We start from the raw sequence: 16,866 nt of genomic DNA, 5'->3' as shown, positions 1-16,866 counted from the left end.
TGAAAGCGAACGTGAATTTCGTCGAAATTTCTCCATATCCCCTCCCTTCCCCTCCCTCCTCCCCCTCTTCCTTAAACCTCTTCGAATGGAAGAAACGAACGAAGAGGAGGACAAATTTCTTGCCTGTAATTCCCAATAAACAGACAACTATAAAACGAACGTCGAAGCACGTTTATGATCAGGGAGGTTGATAAAATCGGGCATTTCGGCCATTCCTAGGGAAAGAGAGAAAGAGAAGGGAGAGAGAGCAAGAAAGAAAGAAAACTGATCCCAGATTCCTCCCTCACGTTCGACCTTATCCTTTATTTACTCGTCCCCCGTGCAATATTTAAATGATCCACGGCCGTAGTTTCGAGCGCATACAACCCTCTTTCCTTGCATTTCTCCGTTTTGCATATTCTCTTCCTCCTGCACATCCAAGGAGGAGATACATCCAGAGGATCGCTCGTCGCCCGCTAACTTATCGACATCATTTTCATCCGCGCCTCAATATTTCATGAGATCTATTTGCGCGAATTTATTTCCCTCTTTCTTTCTCCACGAGTACGAAAATTTCCGATTTATTTATTTATTTTCATTTTTTTCGCAGGCAAATTTTTCATTCTAGAAATAAATTTTTGGGGAGGGGAAGGAATATCGTATCGTAGAGGTGAGAAGTCGAGGAACTGATGTAGTTGTTACGAAGTGGATTATAATTTGGAGGAGTTTTACTGCGTGTCAAAGAGAGAGAGAGAGAAGGAGAGAAAGGAAATATATCTTTAAATATACGTGAACTCATTAAAAGCTCAATGAGGTGCAAATTTTAGACTATTTTACGGCTCGCTGATCGTTAATCTTTATTGTTATTCTGTTATGTTTGAAGGAAGAAGGCCTGTTTATAACGAGGCCTGAAAATAACTTGGTTGGAAATTGCACGAACGTTGCACAACGTTCTTACGCAATGCAAACATATTTCGAATTCTCCTTATATTTACAAATTAATCTTTCGTTCGATATCAAAGTCTCGAATCAAAGTCTTCCACGATCGATTCGAACAAATTCGAATTGCGTTTCTTCCAGCGATTCTTGAAAATGGACCAACGATAATTCCTCCCTGGAAGAGGGTAACAATAGTAAGAACAATAACGTAAAGTTCAATTTTACTGGAGAGACTCTTTTTCCTCTCTTCCTCCCTTTCTTCTTTCCTCTTTCGAAACTTTGACGAGCATCTCGAAAGAAGTTGTCCTTTGCTCTCATCCCGAGGGCGAATCGCGAATTTCCCCCCCTCCCCGTCGAGGAGACGGCGGATAATGCGTTGAAATCCCAGGGTGTACTTTTTTATTTTCCATCAGACGGCTGGCGAATAATAATAAACGCGGATGTTTCGAGTGTTATGCTCGGCAACAATCACGCAGAGATTCTATTTCGAGCAAACAACACGTTGTGAATTCGTTTTCGAGCTTAGCGACCTCCATCCGACACGGAAACTATTTTTTTCCTCCCCCTCCTCCTCTTTCTATCTTTTTCTTTCCGTTCCTTTTTTATTTTTATTTTTTTTTATTTTATTTCATTTTATTTTTTAATGGATTTCGCGTGTTGACAGAAGATTTTACGAGGATCGTGAAATCGATTGAAATCGTTCGTTTAAGAATCTGATTCGTCCCGTTGAACGAGGAGGAGCGTTTATTCGAGTTTTAAAAAAATTGAGCGTTAAAAATTGATTATTAATCGCGTTAGGATTCTATATATTGCATATATTTTCCCTAATTAACGCTAAAATTATCCGCCTGTTAACAATCTATGTATCTATTTTATCTCAGATAAACAGGGATTGTAATTAAAGCGATGTGTCGCGAGAATAAATAGGTACGGATAATTACACGTTTCTATCTCGATAAATTTACAATATTAATTTTGTCCAAAACATTTTCGATAATGATAAAAACAAAAAGAAAGGGAAAAAATAGGAAATCGTCATTTGACGATGAGGGGTTTGTTAAATTTCGAATTTCCATTTCGAGTTTCCACCATTTATTGCAATTGAAATCGCATTGTACGCTCCACGCATCCACGAGTCATCTTATATATTATAACGAACGAATATTTCGCGAATTTGTGCTTTCCAAGGAAAAAAAAATTGGAGGAGAAAAATTTACTTGGAACCGAAATTCGAATTTTTGGGAAAAATCGAAAGCCAGTTTTCTAATCCGCGATTCTACTCCAATTATGCCGATAGAATCGCGTTTCCCGTGGCTTAATAATCGAAAATTTCTAATTAGAAGGAAGCACGCGAGCCGAGCTTTTAACGTTTAATCGGGGAAAATCGGCGCCGACTGCTCGCAATTAACCCACGTATTTATATCCGTGAAAGGCGCACGTGCGACCACGTGTAAATGGAACGAATCCCCGATACCGATATTCCATTTCGAATCGCGTTTTTCCTTATCTCGCCCATTTTCCTCCCTTATTTCTCAGAGGCGAAGCAACTGCAAATGCCTCGGTTTATTCCTTGTCGTTTAATTCTTCTTCGTGGAGTCACTTTTTGATCGAACGTATTGAGTAACGAGTAAATAAGGTATCGATCAAAATTCGGCCCAATAAATTATTTTATCCAATGTTAAAATACGGCGATGCCCCACTTTCTGTTACGTAAACTCGATGTTATCGAGCCTTGGAGAGTAATCTTAACGGGCTATGACGTAAGTATTTATCACTCACGACAAATTAACTCGTACTAGTTTTAGTTCGCGGACCAGTTTCGCGTTTAAAACTTGCACGAAAAATATGGAAATTTCTCAGACTTTTCGTGACCGATGGATTGCGTAAATTGAAATTAAATCAAAGATGAAGATATTAAGTATCCTCAATCGAATATCTTCTTATTCCACGTTTCAAATTTTCTACCAACCCTTCCGATTCTTGTCTTGGAAAAGAGAAAAAGAAGAAATTTCCCTCCAAACAATAACCACTTATTGGTCTATCGCGCAACCACGTTACAGAAAATCGTCCATCCAACGCGTTACACGGGAAGAGGGCATTTTTGTAGAAATTGCTGGCGTTAATGTCTCCGTGAGGGGGGTGGGGATAGATTTATCCGTACCTCCTCCTTGCAAGCTCTTACGAAACGATTGGAAAACGGTGTCGTTCCAGGGTGAAATCTTTGATCTGAATGGCCTCTTGCATCCGGGGGAACGAAACGTAAGAACGAAACGTCCCGTCGTAACTCTCCTCCCGCGAATCGATGCGCCGTTCAAATTCCACGTGCTCCTATCCCCCCTGCCGATAATAAAGATAGGCATTCGCGTTTTTTCGCAGGGAAGAGGCGGAACCAGCAGCCTTTCTTCCCTCTGCCGCCACTGGAGATTCGTTCAACCGCGATCCGGCTCGTTGCGTTTCGTCAACGACGCGAGGTTCGTTGGAACGAGATGCAACGCGGTGTTTCAGAAAAGGAAACGAAATTTGAAATTTCTCCAAGTGAAAAACTAAACGAAACGAGAGAACGAGAAGTTGCTGCCCCGTAAAGGATCAAGAAATCGGGGCCAGTTTCGCGCAATTCCTGTTAACCGATTCTGCGGCGCGAATATTCCAAGTTAATGCAGGTCGGGGCGAGATATTAAATTATGCGGTCTTGTTCGCGTAAGGGGCCAACCTTTACGATCCTCTCTCTCTCTCTCTCGCTCTTTTTCTCATCTTGCGTGCCACCCCCACCGCATCGCCTTTATGACGCGACTTTCGCGATAACTGTAATGGCCACTCTCGCAACACGAAGCACGCCATTACCGTCACTCTATTTCACAGTTGATATCTCTCCTCTTTCGACCCGCCACGACACCTTAAAGCAACCACCTTGACCCACCTTGCATCCTTGGCATCCTTGGATATGTGTGTGCATAGCCATCGCATAGGGAATTCGATAAAAAGCATGCAGCCAGCTTTATTATTATTATTATTATTATTATTATAGCATGAAACGGTGATTTATTTTTAGATCGATACGAATGGAAGGGTTGATGCTTCCTCCTGGAGCGGAGGGCGGTGCTTTTTACCGCGATGGACGATTCGATTTTTCCTTGTTCGTTGCCACACCGAAGAATAGATTTCTCTCTCATTTCGTTCTCTTATTATATTTACGGCTTCGAGGTATATAATTGTTCAGATCACCTCGTTTCCAAGATGATGGTACGAAGAAATATTTTCTATTTATATTTATATGGAGGCGGTTACGAGAATTAATACGATATAGCGAATGTATTTTATTGACTCTTTATTGACTCTTTATTTCGCTCGAGAGAGTGAACCGTTTGATTTAAAACATCGCCAATAAAAGCTGAAGCTGTTTGCGCTAAGTAAGATTGATTTGTGCGCAAAATCATTTCAGTTGCAGGAAATTCATCGAACGATCTCGAGTCGTTGGCTGTGTGATTTGCATTGGATCTCCGATTATAGTAAGAGCGCAGTATCGATAATGTATACGAAACGATCGAGCGAGAAGGATCGATATAACTCTCGAATTTTTACTTTGCGCTCTGTGATATATATATACTATATCTCGTAATTAATAAGAACGCAGTAGATTCGCGAATAAGTAGTATCTTTCCATTTTTATCACATACGAAATCTATAAAATGATTTTACGTTAGCTCGTAGAAAGGATTCGATCGAGAGAAGGATCGATATAAATCTTGAATTTTTACTTCGCATTCTGCGATACTATATCTCGTAATTAATAAGAACGCAGTAGATTCGCGAATAAGTAGTATCTCTCCATTTTTATCACATACGAAATATATATTTAAAATCATTTTACGTTAGAAGGAATTCGATCGAGCGAGAAGGATCGATATAACTCTCGAATTTTTACTTTGCGCTCTGTGATATATATATACTATATCTCGTACTATCTCGAACTAATAAGAGCACAGAATAGATTCGCAAATAAATAGTCCCTGTATCTTTCCATTTTTATCACATACGAAATCTATAAAATGATTTTACGTTAGCTCGTAGAAAGGATTCGATCGAGAGAAGGATCGATATAAATCTTGAATTTTTACTTCGCATTCTGCGATACTATATCTCGTAATTAATAAGAACGCAGTAGATTCGCGAATAAGTAGTATCTCTCCATTTTATCCCCCATACGAAATATATATTTAAAATCATTTTACGTTAGAAGGAATTCGATCGACAAAAGGATCGATATAAGTCTCCGTGACTCGTATCTAACAAACCAGTTCGAGAGCCAAAATTTTAAACGCCTTCTTCAATTCCCGTCTCTAACTCGTCCTGTTCGTTTATTTTCCAGAGCGCGGCGCCGTGCAATCGAAGGGCTGACGAAGGCGCGTCCAGACTCTTCTCGGCTTCCAGACGCAAGATCGGAGAGGATCTTGATCGAGGATAAAAATCGAACGGCGAGCTCGTTACACTTGGCGGACGTTGATCGAGTCTATTCCCCGCGCGAAATTCCAAGCTTGCCCTCGCGTCTCGCGCTCGAGGGGGAACTCTGGACGAGAGGAGATGTCACGGAAGCGGTTCCACGGAGGAGACGACGCGTTCAAACCGCCAGACATTGGAAGATAGCGAAGGGTGGAGGTCGCGGGGAGGCGTCGGTTCCTCGACGAGACGAGGCGGCGAAGATCGGCGATTCAGGGTCTCGAGGAGGCCTGGACCCGAGTTGGTGATCGAGGAGGGGGGCGGGGTTAAGTCGCGGAGGAGCGATTCCTTTTTGAGAAGATTGGTGAAAAGCTCGAGGGACAATATCGCGGAGGGGTGCGAGAGATTGGCGAGGAATATTCAGAGGAGTCCTCTGCCCGTGCTGCGGAGGAAATTGTTGTCGTCGAGCGTCGACGAGGAGAGGCCGACGCCGCCTCTGAGGAGGAAAAAGTCGAGGAGGGAGATCGGCCGAGTTTCGAGCGATCGCCCTCTGCCACCCGTCCGTCCCGCGCTGCGCGAGGCGAGCACCGACTCGAAGAGACCGAGGGAGATCGGGGGCGGACGCGTCCCCCCGAACGATTTCGTGGGCATCAGGAGGAAGAGCGAGGACTCGTCGAGGAGCGTCTCGGCGGAGGACGTGGAGGATCTGATCCGGGCCGAGGACAATCGGAGGTTGGTGGAGCGACGATCTTCCGGCCCTGGACGGGGAAGGTCGCGGAGCGAGGAGAGTTTGGCGCGGCGGGTCGGGCCGTCGAGCGTCCGTGGAGAGTCGCAGGTCGGCCGTTCGGCCATCGTCTGGCGTCGAAACGCGTCCGCGGGGTCGGCGGAGCGGAGGAGCTCGAAGGCGAAACGCTCGCCGCCGCCCGACGACTGGCAGGTCGGCGATCGGGGGTGTCGGGGGCTGGAGTCGAGGCGCGATAACGAGCGGTGGAACGGGTCGGACGATAAAGCGGAGGCAAGGAAGTCGCGGATACGAGGCGGCGGCGAGGTGGACGCGCGGCTGTCGGCGGCGGCCGCGTGGCTGGTAAAATGCAAAGTTGCGAATTCGGCGGAGAACGGTGGGGACGAGGAGGAGGACGACGACGACGAGGACGAGGAGGAGACGCGAGGAAGTGAAGAGAACGGTCCGCGGCGAGGAAGCGAGGTAGCAGTCGGCGACGACGGCCCGGTGGACGACGAAGGGGACTCGTCGATCGTTGCAGCGAGCGCCTCGCGATCTCCTGTCCGCTCGCGCGTCGTGCTGTGCCCTTCCATCCCGGGGAGGATAGATCCCGCGACGGGGGACGATGCGCGTGTGGTGGTCGGTGGCACGGATCTCGTGACGATCCGCGTTGTGAAAAACGAGGATGCTCGGTTGAAGGGGGGCGGCGGTGGTGGTGGTGGTGGTGGTGGTGGTGGTGGCGCGTCGTCGAACGAGGGGAGAGATAATAAGAGGGGGGCGAGGAGGAGGGTGGGCGAGTCGGGCGAAGAAGAGTGGAAGGAAGATCGGAAGATGAAGTTGGCGGTGAGAATGATCAGGATCCGCGACAAACTGATGCTCGGTTTGAGCGCGTTCGCGATACTGTTCACCGTACTGTTGGTGATGGATCTCCAGATGGATCTTGGATACAGCGGCCACCATTTGGTACCGAGCCACGGCCGCGTCCGCGTCGGGGACGACCCGAACACGGACACCATTTACAACAACTTTCGACGCAAGTTTTTGCAAAGATTGAACGCCAGCAGGGAGCAAACGAGCGGCGACACGTCCGCCACGACCCAGACCAATGGCGGGAGGGAGGGCGGTGGTAACGAGGGGGGGAGGAGGGACTCGAGGACCGAGAAAACCGAGGTGCACGACAGTTTTCCAGATTTAGCGGACCTCGTGGTGAAGGGTTACGGCGTTAGCGTGTACGAGGGTGTGGCTAGGATCAGCGGGGAGGATCGCTCGGACAATCCCACGCTCGGAGAGTTGAAGAAGATCGGCCCAAAGTGAGTATATATATATGCGTGTATATTTATCCACGAGCGAGTTTGGTAACCGATAATCGTCGGTGTTGAATAATTATGGACAAATATAAATTGGAGCAGAACGCACGGAATTCGCACACGAGTAATTATCGAGTTGGACTATGCATACCGTTTCCCTGATTATCTTGGCCAATTGGCTCGCTCGTTTTATCGATCGCGCGTCGTCGCGTACACTTGGAGGAGGGCGAAACGAATCGAAGGGTTATCGATTCTCGTCAATCATCGACCGAGTAAATCGAAAATACACGAAATACGATCGAAACGTTTTCTTAATCGGCGCAATCCCCGGATCGCCGATGAAAATAGAATCGCATGCAGTAGCGCGTACTCGCATGCGATTCCGTTATCGGAACCGCCACTTTATCGAGCTTATTCTTTTTATTTACACCACGAACGATTTCTTCCTTTCCTTCCGTTTTTTTTTTCGCTTCTCCATCCAACCAAATCCACGTCGTTCGTCATTATATACGACGATGATAATAATAATAATAATAATAATAACAACAACAACAAAATCGAAGATAAGAGAGAAATTTCGAGGGAACGAGAACGAGCGGTGACATCTAATTAACCGAGAAACAGCGTGGAAAGTGGCAAGTTTAAATCTCGCACGGTGTTCGCCCTCCATCGAAATCTCCTAAACCGATTTTCAAACAGAAACTCGTGTAGTTCTCCCGTATCTCCCCGTCCAACCGGGCGGAAAGTACCGAGAAAGAAAAGCAATTAGTCGAATCGCTCGAAACGAAGCGGGGGGAAAAAAAAAAATCTCGATCCAACTTGCAACTAGAGATTTTCCACGGAAGAAACGTTCCATCGATTTTGAAAATTGCTTTTTCCTTTTTCTTTTTTTTTTTTTTTTCTTTCCAAATCCCACGTTTGTTCCATCATTATCCAAACGCGTCGCGTTTGATGGATGGTGATGATAATGGCGACGAGGATGATGATGATGATGATGATGATGTGTGGTGTAGCGCAGGCATCGATCCGCGAGTCGATGAAATTAAGAGTGTTATTACTGTCGTAATAGACTGATAAGAGGCGCGACTGGTGATATCTGGTTCGTGTTGTTCCCTCTTCGACCTCCAGTCTCGTTCTCGTTACTCGGCGAAATAACGCGCAGAACGAAATTGATGGACGAGGATGGGAGAGGCCGGTTACGCAATTCGGGCCCTCGTGTTTCGCGTGTTTTTCTGCGAGCAAAAAAAAAAAGAAAAAGAAAAAGGAAGAAAAACTCGAACTCGTACGTCTCGTCGATCGATTTTAATTCCAATTAGAGGTACAGGGAAAAGAATAAATTTGGAATTTCTTTCAGAGGTTGTGAATTAGAATTTTTAACGCGAGGGGGTGAAGGAGGAAAGAAAGAAAAAAATAAAAATGATTCAATCTCGAGGCTGAATCGTTTCCGTCGACCTCTTCGAACGCTAATCTATTCCGGTTAAGCGATTTTATTGTCCGACAAGCAAATAGTCGGTCACGTTGCTGTATCGCGTTAGAATCCACTTACACGCTACGCGAGCGTGTGCATCGATACATCGAGGCCACGTGTCGTCCCCCCGTGCAAGCAGGTTGTCCAACGGCAAACGTAATTATACCGATGATAGAAGGAATCCGCGTGATTCACGATTCTCTGCGTCTATCACGTACGCGTGCTGGAATGCGTCTCATTGACAAGTTTTTTTCGAAAATCGAAAACTCGAAAATCCGTTGGACGCGAGCCGGTCGTGAAAATTCTTCTCGATTTTTCGCTCGTTTAAAATTATCCGAAATAGTTATTGTAATTATTATAATCGTGTAACGTAGAAAGTAATATATAAATAGTTCAATGGAATTTCTTAAGTCGATTAAAATGAAATTGATCGATAATTAATTGGGAAAACGTTGCTCTTTTTCCCTTTTTTCCCCCCCTCTCTCCGTTCTCAGATCGAGCGCGTGAATTTTCTCTTTTGTTCTTCTTCTTCTTTTTTTCCTTTCTCCTCTTTCCCTTCGTTTCCTCCCTCTCGATGTTCCTTTTCATCGGAGCCTAATTTGTCCCCTCCGGCGAGAAGAGCGACTAATTGTCACGAACAATGCAACGCGTAGCCAATCGACGATTCGTTTTCGCTCGCTAATTTGCCAAATGGCCGATCGTTTCCTCCTTCTCCTCCCCTCCCCAATTTTCATACATAGCGCATAGTAGTTGGAACTCTTCCAGATTTTCCTCATTGGCCGCAAATTCAATTCCATGGTTTTTCGTTTGTTACCAGACTCGGATGGAAATCCATTCCATATAAAATTCCATATAAAATTCTACGCTTTTCGAAATCGTTGGCGCAACATGTTCTCCGGAACGGGAAGATACTCGAACGAAGAAAATGAATAAGAAAATCTTTTCGATAAAAATAATCGATAAAAAAAATAGAAACTTCGAAATGAAATAAACTGTAAAAAAAGAAAGAAAGAAACTGTATCCCTATTTGCTGTATCCCTATGAAAGAAAGAAAAGAAACGAAGCAGCGACCGGCGAGAAGGGTGCATCGCCACACTGCATCGCTAAGACTGCATTTTTCATTGCGTTTCCCCCGGTCTGGAATCGATCTGGAAAGAAAAGTAGTACCCGTACATGCTCTTTGTGCCTTGTTGTTGTGTATTACCGTGCATCTGGAAACAAGGAACGCCATTTCCACGATGCGAGCTTCCACGTCCTCGCCTACCTACCTATCTACCTACCTAAACCAGCAGCCAACTCTAGTGACCCCTAGAGTCTAGGGAATAAAGCATTGTTCCGCGTCGACAATGCCCTAATGTCTCGGTACGGGTTCTCGATAACTGTAAGCTACGTGTATGCGTGCACACACAAGCTTGATACAAGCTCGAGCAATGGATATACGCTCGACAAACACGAGACGATACTTATTCAAAGAGGATGAGGAGCAGGGGGAGGAATCCCTTCCTCTCGAAACTCCTCGAATAAGGGCAAGTTTCGGTCCTTCCGCGGTGCTTATTTCGATCGAAGGGCGAACACGAGTTTCACCTGTTTTCCTGTGACAGGTGTTGCCGCGCACGGAATACCTACCGCCACCTAAGCCACGTTGCAAAATCTCTCCTCGACGCTGTTTCGAGAACAGCGGATACCAGATCGAGATCGGATCGATTCGAAAGGAGGTGTTGGACGGGTGGTAATAACTGGTTTTGGAACGAAACGAAACACTCTTAGATTCCTTCTTTTTACTTTCTAATAGATTACTTTTCGTCAGATGAAATACGAGCCTCGAATAATTTCACGTCTCCTCGTAAATCCTCCTTCGACTCTCATTATCGACTAATTTTCTACTGTTTTTTAAAATTCCACTAGGAGGAGAGAGCAAGAGAGAGAGAGAGACACACACCATTCCGGGCAAAATTATCACCGACGTGAATCACCAGAAAATGGAGTAGGAGGAGGGGCATACAGGAGGTTACTTCCTGTCACCTGAATTCACGTCTGGCTACTCGACCGAGTTACGGACGATGAATTATTTCCGAGCAAACATCCGCTTTCCCCGTTTGCCTTCCCCATCTTTGTCATCTTCGCCCTCCCTCCGCCTCGACTCCTCTCCTTGGCGGCACGCTCCTCGAGTTACCGCGAATCTTCGCCCCCGCCTCGAAAATTCCGTCGATCAGAACAATAACGCGCAACAATAACGCGCCATTACGCGTGTTCACCCGCCCGCGCAATCGTGTACGCACGATCGCTCCATTATACGCGCACGTGTGTATAAACGCATCGATAATAATCGCGCGCGCTTGTGTTGGCGCGTAAGAATTGCTTTTGCGCCACGGTTTGTGAACGCGGAGAATCGATCGATCGATCGATCGGGCTAATCGACGACCATGTCATCGAACGAATTTCTGCTCGTATAAGAGAGAGAGAGAGAGCGTTTGTTATTCCCGTGGCGCGTTCTACGGTACATGACAGATGTTTGCGCGGCTCCATTCGCGGATGGTACGTGGATGGCGTGCAATTACCGCTCCTTCCGTGTCCTCGTTATCGTTTCCGCTCTTTCGGGAAGACGATTCTCTTGTCTTGGGGAGGAGGAGGGGTAATTAATGAGGATAGGAGTGGCGTTCGATTATTGCAAAATACTTAAGGGGAGGAATTTTATTTCAAGTGCGGTAAATTGAAAAGAAGAAAAGGGTGGGTTTAATTAGTAAATGGAACGTGAAATATTATTTATAACGTTGCTCCCAACAGGGTTCGTGTCAGAATCAGATAAAATTGCGTTGCGACAACGGGTGGAGAAAAATTAGGTTGTTGTTCAATTTAAAAAAAAAAAAAAGAAGAAGGTCAAAAGGGATACGATTCGATTTCTATTTTTCAAATATCACGATCGTTGGAATAACCGCATCATTCCGCGCGATAAGTTTAATTTTGCTCGCGTGACTACGAAACTGACTCAACGTTGGAGATAAAAGATTCTCGAGTCACTTCTTCTGAGTCATTTGTTCGCAAAACGTAACGGTATTTTAAATAAAACGTGCATAGATCGGGCAAGCGTGATCAGATATAGACGACTTGGATGGAATATCCGGAAATACCGGTTGAATACGGCGTTCGATACGGCGTAACGTGGATCTCGAATCGATCCGCGTGGCCGAAAACCCTCGCGTTATTTACACCGAGTTGACGGTTACACCCGGAAATTTACTGCTTTCGAAACTCACTTTCTGCCACGTATCGTTCGTTTCCCAGAAGAATCGTGGACGCGATGGAGGGGGATGGAAGGAAGAAAGGACGGCGAGGAAATCGAGGGGGATTTTTAGACGGACACCCGGAAAAGAGATGAAAATATCGAACGGTCTCTGTTTACTCGTAGAACCGGCACGAAAAGGGTCGGGATATGGTGGCAACGTAGCGAGGAAAACTTTGGCGTATATTTTCCTTCGATTCGAAATTGCGAGACTCGAATCAAAATTCGAAATTTCAACCGTTCCAAAGTCGACACGAAACAGTGAGTAAACGAGAAAATTTCACCGGGCCGCTTTGTTTCAAGAGTTTCGAATTTAGATTGGAAACTTTGAAATTTTTATATCTCTTCTCGCCGAGCAATACAATTTCTATTTCTAAATTTGTGTCCGATTATTTGTCCAAAATTCTTAAATTATCCACGAATATTTAATCGGAAATCTGATTTCGTGAGTCACGAAATGATCGGATGCGACTCGCCCAGGAAGATCGTTGTTAATTTCATTAATGCGGTTGCCAGTCTTTCTTTAGAAACAGCGATACTAAAAAAATACTCCTCGCATCTATACACGTTTCTCTCTTATCTAGAGAAAGAGGGGTAAAATCGTTGCAACATCCGATTCAAAGGGGCAAAATTTTAACCGTTAATAATACCTCTACCAATAATACCTCGTTCTGGCATTCTAAATAAGATTGCTACCTAAAGTAACTCTCGCTGGAAATTCCAACTAATTAATCGTTTAACCTGTCAACGGCCAACAATCTGCTAATGGATTTTTCCTCCTCCTCCTCCTCCTCTAACCTCCGTGTACCTGTATTTTCCACGAAAGAAGAAACGCACGAGGGATATTTCCTCGGTGGAATCGGGACGGAAAAAACGTCGACGGGTTGAAAGAGGGTTGAAAATTAATCGAACGGGGGAAAATCGTGATTTTCAGCGCGGTTACCCCGCCGAGAATCGAAACAAACGTTGGAGAGATTGGAACACTTGTCGTCGGGGGACTCGCGGGAAACCCGTCTCCCCCAACACCTGGTTTTCGTCGGTGTACTCTGTAACCGGCCGCGAGATATTAGACCGACCACCGCGATCCCATCCTCGTTCGTTTTTTGAGAGATTGATTTTTCGAACACGGCCCCTCCCGTCCCCCCTTTTTGGTCGCCGGACCAGCGTTCGAAACGGATATATATATATGTATATATAGAAATATTGCGGGACGAGTTCGATGGGATCGTTCTCGATCAATGGCAGATCTCTTTCTGAAAATTTGAAATGATAAAACGAGAGTTAAATAATGAAATCGAGTTACTCGTGCCGAATTAACCGGTGGTTATTCAATTTTGATTAGTCGAAACGCGATTAAGTGCGATGCGAAAGTGTGATGGTAGATTGATGGCGATTGTTGAAATCGGAGACGAGTCGAAAAATCGAAGAATCGTTTACGCGAAGCGATTAAGAATTATCGTCCCGTTTCATTCGCCCGAACGAATGATCTTGTTACGTGATTTTCGAATCGCGATTCGAAACGTTTAATCAACCCTCCGTCCAATATCCTCCTATTGGAAAGTGGGGCAGCGAAAAGTGGAGTCGATCTTGGACGGGTGGAAAACAGAGTGATCCGGGTCGAAGTTGGGGAGCAGCAAGCATCCGCAAGCCAGAGAGATATGCGGGCTTCTTCGTTGCTCGAAGACGTTTCTCCCCGTCGGTTGTCGCTTAGGTCGTTTCTCTCCCCTCTCCCCCTCCCCCTCCTAACGTAATTGCCCCTGCTAACGAACGGATTTGCCCGCTTTGTCACGGCTAAAATCGCGAACCATTCTCGAAACTGGAACGGATCCATTCCTCGCGTCCTACACTTCCGGACCGGATCTCGCTTGTTCGCTGATTTTCACGCCACACTCTCCACTCGTCCGTGCACCACGGCCAACTTGGGTGAATAAGAGAAACGGGGAGATCCTTGGAACGATCGATCCATCCGTCCGTCCGATATTAGCCGCCCGCCCTCTTTCATTTCCGCCATATCCTTTCCGACTATCTTTTCCTCCTTTGAGTACCATCGCCCTTTCAACCTCTCCTTTTAACCCCTTCCCTCCGTAATCGTTCAATTAACACGGAGAGAGGTTTTATGAAAAAGGAGGGAATTCCTCTCGAGAAATTCGAAATTCTCCTCCACTATATCATCGCGCGCGAGGGGCGAGTTTATCCATCGTTTCTTCGGGGATCAGAATCCTCAAGGAAAGGATCAAGTTGAGGCTCGAAATTTCGAAAGGAGGGGGGAGTTTGGAAACGCGAATTGGTCGGGACAATCGTAAACAAGGGGGGGAGCGGGCGCGCGATGGAAATTATAAATGAGGCGAGGTAAACAAGCGGGGTCGAGGCGAGAAAATGGCTCTCCCTCGGGAGCAATGCATCTCTGTTTTCCAGAGCGGAACACCGAATCCCCCTGCTCTCCTCCGCTTTCCCTTTCCCTCTTATTCTTCCCGAAACGAGCCTTTCCCTCTGTCCCTCGCTTCCCTTGCCTCCTTCCACCGGTCACATCCGGTCACGGATGGGAAAAGCCATCGAATCGATCCTCTCCGCCTCGAATCGATTATTCGACCAGCCCTCGTGCGGAAACCTGCATCTCTCCGCTTTCCATTCATCTATTCTACTCCTTCTTCTTCTTCTTTATTTCCCTTCCTCCTTCTCTTCCTCCTTTTTTTCTCTTCGTCCAGAGAAGAGGATTTTCGAGAGGGAAAGAGAGAGACATATCTCGATGCGTAGCGCTTGCTAACGAAGAGATAATCCTAATTGGAGGGGGTTTAATTAAGGGGAAATCAATTTGGGGGGAAAAAGTAGCGGGGAATCAATTTGCATCGTAATTAATCCGTGGCAAAACCGATCGATCGATTTCCCGTTTTTTCTCTTTCGCTGCTCGGACAACTCTTGCTCTTCCCCTTCTCACCTTTCGTGCTTTGTCTATAAATTCTCACTTGAAATCGAATTTGTCCCGCGATCCAAGAATTCAGATGATCAAATTCGAACGAACGGAAAACGGACGATGGAAGATTTGGAAAAGGGAAACCGATTCATCGTTTCGTTTCGAAGGGTCGGCCCAGTTGTCTCCAATGAAACGAGTGCTCTGCGAATGTTTAAATAAATTTTTAACCGGATGACACTCGAAAAACGAAAACAGGGCGAACTCTTCGGATACGAATTCGATTTGATTCTCTCCTCGGCAAAGCGGCCTTTGCCCAATTATCCGGCCTTGGATTTGCGTCCATTTCCGTGGTCAGCGCGGTGGTCACACCGATGCCCGCTTTCTCCAAAATCGTTCCAATCCTCGCCGCTCACGAACGTGTTCCTTCCGCTTTCTGGATTCACCGACACCGTCGTCCATTCCGATCGCCACTTGGAAAACTCGAACTCGACCAATCCTCGTCCGCGGTTGGAGAGAAGAATGCGTAAGAATGCGCAAGGATTTATCGGGAAACGAATGTTATAAAACGATGGAATAAAAGAAGGAATGAAGTAATCGACGGTGGAGATTAGGTGGAGGTTGAGGGAAAGGCTCGTCTGGATGACGAGAATCGAAAAAGGATTTCTGTTAAATGGAGAGAGCACGCGTTTGTGGAAGGATGAAAGTTTGCAAAAGTTAGAGAGGCGTAGAAACACGATATTCCAGGGGAGGGGGAAGATTTCAAAGTGTTTAAGAATTGGAGATATTTCTGTCAATATCGTAAAACGCTTGGAACGCAACTTTTACGATTAACTAATTTTGACGCGCATAGCGAAACCTGTATTACCAATATCCAGCGTGCCTGGTATTATCGACAATACCCCGGAAGAATGGAACGAAGAATCGTGGAATCTACTTTATTTGCTTTTCTTCTCTTCTTCTTCTTCTTCTTCTTCTTCTTCCTCTTGGAATGGAACGAAAGCTTTGTCGTCTTTGTCGTGGTTTTATCCCTGCGTTCTGAAACGACCCAATAACCGTGACACACATTTCTTTCCCTCCCCGCTCACCATTGTCTCGAGAATTCGATTGTTTCCCGCGGCATTCTTCGTTTCGATATTCGATCCGTTCATCCGTGCAAACAACTCGAGAGAAGAAGAAAATTCATCCTTCCAAAGTTGTAAAATTTCTCTCTCTTTTTTTCTTTCTCAACCACGTGTCGAAAATTTGAAATTTAAATGGGGAGCGGGGAAAAAATCAAAAGTGAAATAAAACGAGTATGGAATGACTTTTGGTCGGCGGTTTTTGCCGTTTATACGGGACGAATGAAGCGTATTTGCAGCGGGAAATAGGAACGTGTGTTATGGCTGGATTGAGAATCGTTTATAGTTGAGCGGGGCTGTCTGGGAATACAGAGAGAGAGAGAGAGAGTTTGCCGAATAATTTGTCGCCTTTCTCTCAAGTGTCTTTAGACTCGGTCTTCCAATTTATTCGCTCCGAATGTATGTACAAGAATGTAGGTGGAGAACGGAATAATCCCGTTTTTAAGTCGGAATGAGTCGATTTTTATCTTTTTCGATCTAACTGTAACGAATCAATTGCATTCCTTTTTTATCCGATGTATCTACAAAAGGCATGCTTTTTAAAATTTTTCTCTTTTTATTACCACCGCACTTTCTTTTAGAAAATTAATTTTTACTCAATCATCAGATCCCATATAATTCCCATTGTAATTATAATATTGAATATACATATATAACTTGTACTTGTTTCGATAATTTTAGAAAAAAAAAAAAGAAAATTCGTTACAAA

At 45.5% G+C, this 16,866-nt stretch overlaps 1 protein-coding gene across 8 annotated transcripts in view; it reads left to right on the top strand.

Annotated features, from left to right (window-relative positions):
• The window catches only part of LOC107998746 (extracellular serine/threonine protein CG31145), a 101,389-nt gene that overhangs the window by 42,467 nt on the left and 42,056 nt on the right, over nt 1–16,866 (top strand). For all 8 annotated transcript variants that reach the window (XM_062084612.1, XM_062084616.1, XM_062084615.1 and 5 more), the window contains one exon: nt 5,285–7,383. In XM_062084612.1, the coding sequence (XP_061940596.1) occupies nt 6,905–7,383 (479 nt within the window). In that variant the 5' untranslated portion in view covers nt 5,285–6,904. The remainder of the gene's footprint in view (nt 1–5,284; nt 7,384–16,866) is intronic.

The sequence above is a fragment of the Apis cerana genome, linkage group LG14, assembly GCF_029169275.1.
Source record: "Apis cerana isolate GH-2021 linkage group LG14, AcerK_1.0, whole genome shotgun sequence".
Lineage (NCBI taxonomy): Eukaryota > Metazoa > Arthropoda > Insecta > Hymenoptera > Apidae > Apis > Apis cerana.
The sequence above is the reverse complement of the archived record's forward strand: the minus strand, read 5'-3'. Positions and strand labels throughout refer to the sequence as shown.